The sequence below is a fragment of the Aquarana catesbeiana genome, linkage group LG08 (assembly GCF_042186555.1).
Source record: "Aquarana catesbeiana isolate 2022-GZ linkage group LG08, ASM4218655v1, whole genome shotgun sequence".
In the NCBI taxonomy this organism is placed as follows: Eukaryota; Metazoa; Chordata; class Amphibia; order Anura; family Ranidae; genus Aquarana; species Aquarana catesbeiana.
Window position 1 is genome coordinate 160065659 of NC_133331.1, and position 13939 is coordinate 160079597.

The 13939-nt window shown below is 42.1% G+C and overlaps 1 protein-coding gene across 1 annotated transcript in view; it reads right to left on the bottom strand.

Moving 5' to 3' along the window:
* The window catches only part of NOLC1 (nucleolar and coiled-body phosphoprotein 1), a 52769-nt gene that overhangs the window by 21244 nt on the left and 17586 nt on the right, over window positions 1-13939 (bottom strand). Inside the window, exons 7-11 of the mRNA XM_073596627.1 lie at window positions 4197-4374; window positions 3375-3512; window positions 2929-3156; window positions 2335-2496; window positions 1031-1153 (exon numbers count right to left, since the gene is read on the bottom strand). Coding sequence (XP_073452728.1) covers window positions 1031-1153; window positions 2335-2496; window positions 2929-3156; window positions 3375-3512; window positions 4197-4374 — 829 coding nt within the window. The remainder of the gene's footprint in view (window positions 1-1030; window positions 1154-2334; window positions 2497-2928; window positions 3157-3374; window positions 3513-4196; window positions 4375-13939) is intronic.

Below are 13939 nucleotides of genomic sequence, written 5' to 3' on the forward strand. Positions count from 1 at the left end.
ACTTCCTGTATGGGAGGGGTTATATAGGGGATCACTTCCTGTCTGAAGACCTTTGGGCTACCAGTGTTCATTCACCTAATGGAGTATAACCCAGCAGGTAATGAATATTAGCCCGACTCTGTGTCCCATGATGTATGAAAAAGAAAGTGTCAGGTGTCTGATTTGTCCGCCGCAATATCACATTTGCGCTATAAAGTCGCTGATCGCTGCCATTACTAGTAAAATTTGGAAAAAAAAAAAATCCCATCAGCTTGTAGCTGCTATAGTTTTCCGCAAACCAAATCAAAGAACGACCACCAGAGGCGATCAAATACCACCAAAATAAATCTCTATTTGTGGGGGGGGTGGGGGGGGAGGAGGAACCACAAGTTTTATTTGGGTACAGTGTCACATGACCGTGCAATTGTCAGTTAAAGTAACGCAGTGCCGTATAGCAAAAAATGGCCTGTCATGCAGGTGGGTAAATCTTTCGGAGGTGAAGTGGTTAAACATTACACACTGCAGTTATTTTGTCAGCAAATTTCGATTTAGTTTTAGTCCCATTTTAGTGTTCTGCAATTGTTCGTCGACTAACATCTCCAGTACATTTCAGTCGACCAAAATCGAATGGGTGTAGTTAAATTGTAATGCATTATTATGGCATTTCTCTACAAATTTCCAAAACTCATTATATACTGCTGGAATGAAAAATCGAATAGGTTATGGTTTTAGGGTTTGAACATGCACTACAGGTAATTTTGACGTCAAATTTCAATTTAGTTTTAGTCCTACTCTTGACTAAAATGCCATTTTAGTCATCTTAATTGTTTTAGTTGTATTTTAGTTGGCTAAAATAGTATTAAATTTAGTCGACAAAATTAACACTGCCAGACTCTCAAGATTCTCACGCAGTCACCTTTTAACCACTGTGTGATGGCAGCTTTTTGTTAGGGAGCCAGATTCAATTCTGACAATCATGATCTTGGCTTTGCACAGGATAGGCTAGTATAAATAAAAGGATTCTGTCATTCTTGATTTAATGCCAACATACCAGAACTGTCAGAGCTGCTGCCCTTTTTGGTGGCAGGGGCTGCTTTTGCAACAGGCTTTGAAGGTGGAGTTTTCACTGCTGGTTTAGCTGGAGTCTTTTTCTCCTCTTCATCATCACTGGAGTCTGCATGGAGAATAGAAACTTTTTTTTTCATATAACCACCACAGCACTACATCTGCGTGTTCTGAGGGTGCGAGCAGAAACGCAAGATTCTGCACATCACGCTTAGGGTGCCATTAACAATTGAACGCAGGAAGAAAGTGTGACAAACAGCAAAAAAAAAAAAAAAAAAAAAGTAAAAACTAGAAAATGCTCCATGAGCTACTTTGTCACACATAGGACCAATAAACGTCACAGGACAAAATGCGCGTTTCAAAAAAAGCTAGGTGTGAATAGGGCCCAAAAGCTAGAATGCCAAACCTTTGATCACAGCTGCCAGAGTTAATGCTAGATCAGATTAGGCAAACCCTGCAAGAAACATTCCAAACAAGTAAAGAACACATCTCTCATATGAAGTGCAGATTTTGAGGAATACATTATACAATGTAAGAAGCCAGGGGCCCGACTCAAGCCCACAGCTTTTACAATACAATAAAAAGGTTTATATTGTGTTTCGTGTACACAAATTCATTTTAATGTATTGTTTCCTAAAAATGTGTGATAAGTATGACTTGTGCAAATTATCGCACAACAAACAAAATTTCAACTGCTATCATTTTACTAAAGGGCCTCCACTTTCAGAAAAAAATATAAATGTTTGGGGGGTTTAAAAGAATTTTCTAGCTAAAAAGTCCAATTTCAACAATTTTTTTTTCAAAAAAGGGGGAGGGCCCAAGTAGAATGATCTTTAGCCTAGGTTCACACTGTAGCAATGCAGAAACCAGCGCTGGTTCTCGCATCTCTCCCACAGGCAGTTTACACTGCTCTCTATGAACCGCTACGGGTGTCAATGTAATGACAACCCCCAGAGCAGATCACAGAGCGAACTGTGGATTCGGATCGCATAGGTGAGAACACCCATGCGATCCGATTTCAGCGCAGGGGAAAAAAAATACAAATAAATAAAAAAAGGTCCCTGTACCTTTTTTGTGCAAATCCAATGCAAGTTCAGCCATACAACAGTATGGCTGAACTTGCATTGCACGTGATCGGCCCCGCAGTGTGGGTGCGAATCACATGCGATGTCTGTTCGCTATAGTGTGAACCCGGGCTTAAAAAAAAACTTATGCTTAAGTCTTGCGCGCGCGCCCCCCCCCCCCCCCCTCCCCTAAGGAAACAAAAAAAATAAAAAATTACCATCTTACCGGAACTGTCAGAACTACTGGCATCTTTTTTGGCAGCAGCAGCTTTGGCTGGTGCCGGTGTGGGAGTTTTGGATGGTGTCTCTTTGGCAGCAGGTTTTGCTGGCGGCGTTTTTGCTGTGGGCTTAGTCGGGGCCTTTTTCACCTCTTCATCATCACTTGAGTCTGGGTATAAAAAAAAAAAAAAAAAAAAGTTACGCGTTTACATTCTGTGTTCGCTTTATGAAAAAGTCTTAGGTGTGTAGATACTGAAGTTTAATGCCAAACTTTTTGCCACATACATGTAAGAGGACCTGTACACAGCAGCAACTTGACCTATACCTGGTAAAATCCAGCACACATTACAAATTCTTCATTGGGCTCAGTACAGACAAGCTGTTTACCGACATGATTTATGGTTTTAGGCATAAGCTGCAAAACATTTTACAGCTAAATTTCTGAGAATTTAGTCTAAACTGCAAGTTGTGAACAGCTTGACAAACGGTTTCCACAGTGTTGTGTTGCTTAGTTAGTTCAGTTTTTGCGTAACATCAGCACCATTTGTTTAACAATGTGATGAGATACTTTGAATCTGATGCCACACATGTACCCACTCACCAGAGCTGTCAGAAGAGCTGGAATCCTTTTTTGCTTGCACAGATTTAACAGCACCCTTAGCAGGTACAGTTTTTTTCGCTGTAGTAGTCTTGCCAGCCGGTGTTTTCACTCCTGGTTTAGCGGCCTTCTCATCTTCATCATCACTCGAGTCTGAATCACTGGACTCCGCTTTGGCTTTATTTGCCACAGGTTTAGATGATGCAGGGGCCTTTCCTGGAGTGACCTTGGCTACAAATAGAAAAACAGAGTACAGAGAATACAATAAGAAAGAAAGGAAGAACGTTTGCAATGATTTAGACAATACTAGTCAACACACAATGTGCCTGCCACCTGTAGGCAGTAAGTTTTGCCAGCCAATCAAAAAATGTGTTATTCATTATATGGGTGTGCAGCAACCCAATGAAACAGACAGGTAACTGAATAAATCCATGGGACAAAGAAAATACCTTTTTTTGCTGACTGTTCCTCCTCACTATCTGAGGAATCACTGCTGCCTTCTGCATTTTTAGCTTTTGCCTTGGGAGTAGCCTTTGGAGTGGCTACTTTCTTGTGGAATGCAGGCGGAGGTACAGCACTGTATGCACCTACAAAAAATTGTTACACAGCAATAAGTGGTTTCCATGCTGGACAGGAGAATCACATACCTATAAGGTTTACAGCTTATTTTGTGTGGGGGGAGGGGGGGGGGTAATGAATAAAGTGATATACTTTATTCCCACAAAGACTTTTTGTGCTCCAAGACCAATCCACTGAAGCCACTAATCTTCACTGCCCAGTCAGTCGCAGCTCTTATGTCATCATGCACAATGTAGCACCAGCTGTCCCACATTGGATATGAAGATGCAGAGGATCAACCCACAACCTAGGATGTAAGAGCGCGTTGGTTGTAGGGGTAGCAAGAAATTATATGGCCTTCATCATCTTCTAGGAAAAATGAGTAGTTAACCCTTGCAGTGAGGAGGAGGGAGTTTTCTTATACCCCAGATTTCAGCTTAGCTCAAAAGCCCTGAACAGTATTGTACCAAATAAACCGCAGAGTAGCTTCCTGTTCAACAGATAACATTTGAAAAAAAAAAAAAAAAATTATATATAATATATATATATATATATATATATATATATATATATATATATATATATATATATATATATATATATATATATATATATATATATATATATATATATTCCAAAGGTTATCTGCGTGTGTGTGTATTTTTTGCTTTGACTATTTGACATCTAAACAGTCATAGGCCATCATTTCTCACCTGGCTTTGGTTTAGGTTTTGCTGCAGGTTTCTCATCCTCAGAACTGTCTGAAGAGTCATCACTGCTGGAGCCTTCTTCCTTGCTGCCTGCCACCTTCTTCACTGCAGGTTTGGACACTGCAGGGGATTTCACTGCGGGAGCAGCAGCAGCTTTGGCAGGAGGAGTTTTTATAATAGACTGCAAAATAATTTTAAACAAGTTAAATTTTTCTTAAGCCATACAATGGTTACAGTAAACTTGTACTGAAATATACATGTACTGATTATGACCTTTGCTTCTGAAAATGTTAACTGGTGGCCTTTTAAGTTTAAGCTAATTGTTAATGCCTTGAGACATAAATCTGGAAAAGCAACACATTCAGTAGTGCTAAATTCACTCCTAATCTCCAATGCTTGTTTCAAGTTAGTCACTCAGTATTAAATCTAGGGCAGTCCCATTAATGTCTCTCAGTAAAGTTTTAAGTCTTCTTGCACACGGCTGCCTAAAAAAAAAAAATAAAATGCGTTTTATAGGCACACAAGCATTTTTTTTTTTTTTTAAACACCGAACTAAATGCAGACCACATTTATGCATGTTCTTAAGTGCAAGAAATGGGAATTGTGACTTACCAGTAAATCCCTTATCTTAGAGGACATAACAGCCCCAAGTGCACCCTTATAACTTCACCCACTGCATACCACTCAAGCGATTTAGCTAGCAAAAAGGGGTGGAACTTGTGTCCTGTACTGTACTCTAAGATACGTAAATTTAGTGGTAAATCAAATTTCCTATTATTATCTTAACCATACAGTACACAGCAAGTCACAGACAATGGAATGAACCCAAGTAATAAACAAGGCAGCAACATCACAAACAGGCCCACAAAAACAAAAAGGTTAAATGTACCCACAATAGTATAACCACCACTTGAAGTCAGAAATTTGCATTAGCAGAGGCCTGAAGATCCATCCAGTAAAAACGTTGAGAATGTATTATCAGAAGACCAGGTGGCAATCTTGCAATGCTGTGAAACTGATGCTCGATACTGGGAAGCCCAAAAAAACACCACCAGATCTGGTGAAAAAAAACACTGACGGGGAAGGAAGGAACCTGTTCCTTGAAGGCATAAGCTCTGGAAATGAGCTGCCTGAGCCACCTAGCAATGGTAAAAGAAAGTAGGATGATCCCTTTTTAGGGACTTTAGGGAGGACAGACTGAAGGAAGATGCTACAAGCAAAGGTAGACCAACTGTTCTGACCACATACAGGCAGTGCAGTGAAATTTCATTGATGTGTTTTGGGAAAGCATACAAGGGGGGGGGGGGGGGGGGGGAGACGACGATATTCTCACCAAGGTGAAACTACCACCTAGTGGAAGAAAGAGGGTTTGGATTTCAGGATCACCTTGTCCCCATGCAAGGTAAGAAAAGGATTTTTACAAGAAGAAGCCACCAACTCAAAAGATACACCTGATGGAGGCAAAAAACACTGAAAAGGCCACCTTAAACCCAAGATCCTCCAATGGGATAAATGGTAAGGGAGGTTTTTAAACAACCGTTAAGTACCAGATTCAGATCCCAGGGAGACAGGAAGTCAGAACAGGGGATCAACACACGAACTGCTTACACAAAAAGGTCTTGGACAAGAGAATGCATAGCCAAAGGTTTCTGGAATAGAATGGACAAAGCAGAAATCTGTTCTGTTTGAGTACCAAGAGCCAGATAAAGCTGGAGGAAGGCCAGTTTCTGAAAAAATAGAATATTTCTGGGGTTGAGATGCCTGCTCTTGCCCCGACCAAAAGTAGGCCATCGAGATGCAACAGTAGATACGATAAGCGGTAGATTTTCCCACCTTGAGCAAGGTGTGAAAGAGGTTCAGCAATGACCCTATTCTTTAGAATCTGGGTTTCAAATAGGTGGAACAGAGGGCCGTATGACAGGAGGTCTCGCCTGTGTGGAGGCCTGTCCACCAGGAGTCTGTACATCAAGTTCTCCTGGGCCAATTTGGAACGACAAGGATGACCAGAATCTAGTCTAACTCCATCTTGTGAAGCAGTCAAGGAAGAATCTTCACTGGAGGGAATGCATACCCCAGTCTGAATGCGAAGGATACCTGGACCTGGTTATAAACATTTCCAGTTTTTTGTTGGCTCTGTAGCCTGTGATATCCACATCTGGTGATCTCCTTTGGTGACAATCATCAGTAAGATCTCAGGGTGGAGGGACAACTCCCCTAATTCCAGGGATTTTTTAATTAAAGTCCCCTTGCCAATTTTCCACTTCTGGGAAGTAGACAGAGTTGTATTGTGGTTCTGCACCATGAAGAGGATCAGGTTTGCTAAAAAGGTTTTGTTTGGAACAGAGCAAAAGGGAACCACCTCAAAAAAAGGAGACCACCATGAGGCCCAGAACCCTCAAACAGAAGAGTTGAGGGGTGCCTGTTTGACCTGAGAGTCCAACAGTTAGACCTAAGAGAACAGAGAGGCAACCTTTTTTTCCTGGTGAAGAAAATTTTTGGCCTGGATCGTGTCCAAAATTAGCCCCCAAAACTTCAGACAATGGGGTGGAGGGCAGAGTTCCAGAAGTTGATCAGTCATCCGAAAGTTTGAAGGGACGGCCTTGTCTTTTGAATGTTGAAGGACAGGACCCTGGTTGAGCAATATGAGGTAGGTTGTCTAGGTACTCCATGATAGGGATGCCCTGAGATCTTAGCAGGGCCAGGAGTAGAGCAAGCACTTTAATGAGGACTCCTGGTGTAGTGGAGAACCCGAACGGCAAAGCAAAAAATTGAAAATGTTGATCTTCCAGAGCAAAAATGTAAAAAGCGATGGTGTATGGAAAACATGGGATTGTGAGGACAGGCATCTTGAAAGTCCACCGATCTGAGAGAAGCGATAACAGATCATGCAGACACATGTACATTGAATAAAGGCGTGGAGATGGCTACAAAATTATAATTTCTTTCTAACGGAAATGACAGACTGAACCCAGAGGTCTGGGATGTCTGACCTCTGACAGGTCCCAAGGCTTGCAACAAACGATGGATCTGCCTTTGATCCTTTGAGAGAAAAGGTAGTAGCTGTAGCAGGCTAAAGCTGTTTGTGGGGCAAACGTACCCCCCCACACCCCGGTACCTTAATTGATACATTTCCCAGGTGTTTACCATATCAGTAAAGGTGCTTTTTTGAAAGCAGCTTCAGCAGACCCAGCCTTTAACCACAAAATTCTGCAAATATGCAGAGAGCAGTGCCACCCTAGAGAACTGGCAAAGTGCATTCTCCAGGGCATTAACACAAAAAAGCTGTGCTAAAGGCATGAACTGCAATTGTTCCAGCATAACAGGGTACTCAAAGACACGACCATATTCTCCATTCATGAGCAGAGCACAGTAAGCAACAGTCTGACAAAACGGACATAGTTGCAATTGCCAGTTGTACGGCAGGAGCAGCAAGAGCAAAGTTAGCTTTCAAAGCATTCATCGACCAAACTCTATAGTGAGAAGCTTTTTGTGAACAGAAACGGTAAGACCAACTTTCAGATACATTCCTTTTCCATATAATGTAATCTGGCAAAGAACTTGAATAACCTTTTTAGGATTTTGCTAAACCTCATGCAAAGCAGTTAACTTGTGTGTGCAAAGGAAAGTTCTTTAGACTTTTTGTGCCCATAGGAGCTTGTTTAGGTTGAGTAGATTCCCGTGGTGCTGGGCAAAGGTTAGCAAGCACCACACCAATAAGTGAGCTCACAGTAGAAAGAATGTGGCATCAAGTCTCAACTGGTGCCTCAAAATACAGGAGGTGAAAATTCCTCTTCTGTGTACACCTCACCTTCTGCAATATCTTCTTTGAAGGAGGTTAGGAGTTACAGGGTCAAAATTAAGAATAGACTCCGGTGCTGGAGAGGTAAAGAGCGATTTTTGGCCCTGGAGATTGAAGATTCTAGAAGGGCAAAATCAGACAGACATAGTTGCAGTGAAACCTGCCTTGGACAGGTCATCTTGTTACGTGAATGACGGGAGAACTAAAAATATAAGAAGAAGGGGGTTATGCCAATATGGGACCTTGCGCCAGTGCTAGGGAACAGCCATCACCCTGAGTGTTTTGCTGGAGTTCTTATAGACCATCTTTTCTCAGCTCCTCTGCGCCTTTGTTTCACCATTGCTAAGTGAGGGAATCCCTGAGGGGTACTCACAAAATAGATGTGGAATGAGAAGGCCCTAACGTGTATGGTTATTAAGTTGCAATGCCCCAGGTGCTGACTAACGTCCTGCAACAATGGAACAGCAGGCAGCCGAGAGACCAGCAGACATACTTCTTGCGGTCCCAGCAGAAATGATGAGAAGTGCATATACAGTAGGTGACCGCGATAGTGTGTCAATCTCACCGCATTTTAATAAGGGGGCCCCCAGACCGGGCCCCCGCTGGCAAAAGAGCTGGAAGAAGATAGCGGAGGGGCCTGGGAGAAGAGGCGGAACACCGGGAGAAGTTGGAAGAAGACCCCCCCCCCCGAAGTCGGAAGAAGACCCCGTAGCTGCCTAATAAATGACTCTTAAAACCTGTGTACTGTGTTTTTTTTTTTTTTTTATTGACACTCATTCACATAGGGTGGGGGATGGGATCTGGGGGCCCCCTTATTAAAGGGGGCTCCCGGATTCCAATAACCCCCCCGCCCGCAGACCCCGACAACCAACGGCCAGGGTTGTCGGGAAGAGGCCCTTGTCCTCATCAACATGGGGACAAAGTGCTTTGGGGTGAGGGGGCCCGCAGGGCGCCCCCCCCCTCCCGCAAGGCACCCACCCCCCCATGTTGAGGGCATGCGGCCTGGTACGGCTCAGAAGAGGGGCGCGCTCACTCGTCCCCACCCCCTTTCCTGACCGACCGGGCTGCGTGCTCGGATAAGGGTCTGGTATGGATTTTGGGGGGACCCCCACGCCGATTTTCCGGCGTAGGGGGTTCCCCTTACAAACCATACCAGACCTAGGGGCCTGGTATGCCCCTGGGGGGGAACCCACACCATTTTTTTCATTTAAAATTTGGCGCGGCGTTCCCCCTCAGGATTCATACCAAACAGCTGTCAGCACTGCCTGTCACTCAAGGCGAAAGGGAAAAAAAAAAAAAAAGTTTTCCTTTCCCAATGAGTGAGCCAGCGCGACATGCACAGTACCCTGTCGCCGAGAACCAGCGTGATAGTATCGTGCTGGAAACACAATCTCGCGGTCTGGTACTGTAGTTCAAATATAAGTTAATGTGTGTGTGTGTCACTGGCGCAAAACCACTACTTCCTCCAAGACCCTTAAAAAAGTCCCTTAAAAGTGTATGTGTCAAAGTTGCTGCATTCAAAAAAAGACCCTTCATTGAGATGGGCTGGAAATGCTGATTAATGTGTGTGAAGGCGCTACTCCCATATTACCACCACTTATAAGTGATTGTTTGGAAAAACAGAAAAAGAACATTGTAAGTATTATCATGTGCTTTAAATCAAACCAAAATTAAACATATATTATCCAATACATAAAGAGTCCTTCAAAAGTGCTGCAAAATCCTTTATCAATTGTTGTGACTGACGTGCTCCTATGTTCCTTCAGTAATCATATGTGACTTAGTGAGACACCTCCACCATTCAGGTTGGCCACTCACCAGATGCTTATTTAAAGATGCGCCTTTGGTTCATTCAAGGGATAACCACTCCACCTAAGTAACACTCCTCACCGGCTACACTTGGACTCTAGTGTTCCTCATATAAAAGCATAGGGACAAAAAACGATCATAGCGCAATATGTTTAAACTATTTATTTAAAATCCAAAGAAAGAGTATCCACTCACATTTAAAAGTGCCCTCGAGCCGGCACGAAGCTTATCCAGCAGTTATGGACGGGCGTTTGGCTGTTTGCATGGTCCGTCTAGTAGTACTGTGCGGCCACCACGTTTAGCTTGCGCTTCAAGCCTCGTTCCCGTTCGGTCACGTGATGCAAAAAAAAATCTCCCAGCAGCCTCTACGCGTTTCACAGCTTCCTGATGACACATTCTATGATGCGAAACGCGTAGAGGCTGCTGGGAGATTTTTTTTGCATCACGTGACCGGACACGAACGGGAACGAGGCTTGAAGCGCAAGCTAAATGTGGAGGCCGCACAGTACTACTAGGCGGACCATGCAAACAGCCAAACACCCGTCCATAACTGCTGGATAAGCTTCGTGCCGGCTCGAGGGCACTTTTAAATGTGAGTGGATACTCTCTTTGGATTTTAAATAAATAGTTTAAACATATTGCGCTATGATCGTTTTTTGTTCCTATGCTTTTATATGAGGAACACTAGAGTCCAAGTGTAGCCGGTGAGGAGTGTTACTTAGGTGGAGTGGCTATCCCTTGAATGAACCAAAGGCGCATCTTTAAATAAGCATCTGGTGAGTGGCCAATCTGAATGGTGGAGGTGTCTCACTAAGTCACAAATGATTACTGAAGGAACATAGGAGCACGTCAGTCACAACAATTGATAAAGTATTTTGCAGCACTTTTGAAGGACTCTTTATGTATTGGATAATATATGTTTAATTTTGGTTTGATTTAAAGCACATAATACTTATAAGTGTTTGGAAAAACAGAAAAAGAACATTGTAAGTGGTGGTAATATGGGAGTAACACTGTAGTTCAAATATGTCACCATCCAAGCAGCAACGCTGTGGGAGAAAAACCTGCCACATTTATAAAGCTAAGCGTTCTGTGTGCATATGAGGCCTTAGGATTAGGCCTTAGTTCCAACTCTCCTAGAACCTAGAACCCTTACCTCCCGGCAGCAGTGTTTTGGAAAAAAAAAAAAAAAACCCGATGAAAAACAAAAAGCTAAAAGTGTGTGACACGTTTAGGTGCATTTACAGGCGTCAAGCCATTAAAATTAAATGCTCAAGCACTAAACGTACCTAGCTTTAAAACAAGTTTTCTGGATGCACTGGCAGTGGGTTTTTTCCTGCCTCTAAAAGCTTGTGTGTGCATTGACACAGACTAACATGCCAGGCCGTTTAGAGAAGAAAAAAAAAAAAAAAAAACCACACACACACACACACACGACACCCCCTAGGAGCAGCTGAAAAAGAATCTATTGTGAATGAGGCCTAAGGAGGTTACCTGCCACCAAACTACTAGGCATTTACACAGGGGGAACACAGCAAAGTGAATAACACCTAAATAATGTATACAAAAAAAGGATCCGGTCACAAATACAGGGAAATTCTGTTATATCTTATCCATGATGTAGGCCCCCTAGAGGGGATCAAAATTCCCCCTTCACGGTGGACATAAACCCAAGAGCAGTCTTCTACATTTGGACCTGAATAGCAGCCTGCGACCAACTACACTCATTGCGTGCCAAAGGCAGGATCCTGTGCCCTAAACAAACTTTGCAGGTCAGCTTTGATGCTGTTGGGTCTGGGTATGGTTCCAAAGATGTACATCGTGGGCCCCCCGAATCTAGAGACGTAATGACCCCTGCGACAACGAATAAGCAGTTGGATCTTAATAAAAGTGTCAGTTGGTTTAATGAAGAAAAAGAACATTTTAAGAAAACTTCTCCATAGTCAAGAGGGGTTTTATGTGAGGGAGCACTGGGGTTGTTCCAGCAAAGCTTTTCCCGGTGTCCAATTATGTGAAGGTAGAGGCATATAAACCAAAGTCTCCGACTTCTTGCCCTGTATGATTAAGATCTACTCTTTTGACCTTGCTGGAAATCCAGTGCTGTCCTATGCAGTCTAATCATAAGTAGTGTGATCCACCCTGCCCAGGCTACCTCTGAACTACAGAAAACCTCTCCCCATGATTGATGAAAGGTGGAATGTATTCTGTAATCATAAAGCTTCTTGTCCTAGGACAATGCTGCTCCTCCAAAAAGACAGCACAGTGAGTGAGTGTGGTCATCCGACATGAAGTGTGTTACTGGCAGAATCACAAAAAAAAAAAAAAAACAAAAAAAAAAAACAAAACAAAACAAAACAAAACAAAACAAAACAAAAAAAAAACACCACACCCTTCACTAAATGGCGAAAAACTTCTCCAAAATAAAGGTTTTGCTCATCTCATAACAATAATTCTACAGGTACATCTACAAAACCTGAATGCCGACAGCTTGCCCTGGCCCTAACCATTATTCTTTGCATTATCTTAGTGATGTGCCCAAGCATCAATGCTAAAAACAAACAATTTCTAGCACTAACAATTTGCTGTCAGTCATGTTTTTATTTTTCGCACACATACTAAAATGCATGAAGATTGATAATCCAAGACTGAAAACACTGAGTGACACTGGAAAAAAACAAAACTGTCCATAGGAAATGCTTTAAAAGCCTTCATAGTTCATCTACTTGGCTTTGACCATAAATTATGGCCCTAGAAAGACATGCATGTGTAAGAGGGCTTAAAAAAAAAAACAAACCACATTGTGTGTGTGTTTTTACACTTTTTTCGTCACTCAACTTTATTGCTATCAAAGGTGCCGATAGACTCCTATGTGACAGCATTTTTTGAGTAGCCAGTACGATCAATGGAGACATCAGGAGTCTCCTTGGTCCCTTCCTCATACTTGGGAAACGGAGTATAGACCTAGCATCCTGTATCACTATAAAAAAGAGTTGCGCTAGGTGAACAATTAGTGAATAAAATTGTAATTATAAAAACAAAATATCCGTGATAGGAGTCCTGCTGCTGAACACTATAACCCAGATACAAGGCAAGATAGTATAAATAATAAACAGTGCAGCGCTGGACATAAATTAATAATCATACCAACAAATGATAAGAATGTTATTACAAAAAAATGTAAATGGCAATGTGCTAATAAAATACTGTGAGCAATCAAAATAATTAACCATCAGTATAAGAAAACCAATTAGTGAAAACAATATAAGTGTTCATAGCACCTAAAATAAATTACAAAGAATGTTCTGATATAATAATAAAGTCCAAGAAAAGAAGATCCCAAAAAAAAAAAAAACTGTAGAGTGAAGAATGTGAACTCCAAAATCCAGTAATCCACTTGCGAGTGACGCCCACCACCAAAAGAGAAAAATGGAGGCTTACCAGAAAGCCTGCGACTGCCCTTATTTACGGGGGTCAAAACAGGCTTAGTAGATCACCGTAGATGTCCTACCAGGATAAGATCTATGGCTCCTCAGACCTCCCTTCACGATGGCTTATGGGTGATGGCCAGAAGCACTCAGGAAAAACAGGTGACAGGATGGTACGCTCAGCGTACAGTCCAGCAAGGGTATAACTTTCTCTTTGAAGACTTTACTGTTTGTCATGTAGTTCTACATAGAACAGAGAAGTCAACACCAGGTGCCTATGATGAGTAGAGACCTTCCCTTTGAGAAATCCCTCTGAGAAGAAAGGTGAGACAAACAGTAAATGATCTACTAAGCCTGTTTTGACCCCCGTGAATAAGGGCGGTCGCAGGCTTTCTGGTAAGCCTCCATTTTTCTTTTGATGGTGGGCGTCACTCGCAAGTGGATTACTGGATTTTGGAGTTCACATTCTTCACTCTACAGTTTTTTTTGGGATCTTCTTTTCTTGGACTATTATTATATCAGAACATTCTTTGTAATTTATTTTAGGTGCTATGAACACTTATATTGTTTTCACTAATTGGTTTTCTTATACTGATGGTTAATTTTTTTGAATATTTTGATTGCTCACAGTATTTTATTAGCACATTGCCATTTACATTTTTTGTAATAACATTCTTTATTATAATTTGTTGGTATAATTATTAATTTATGTC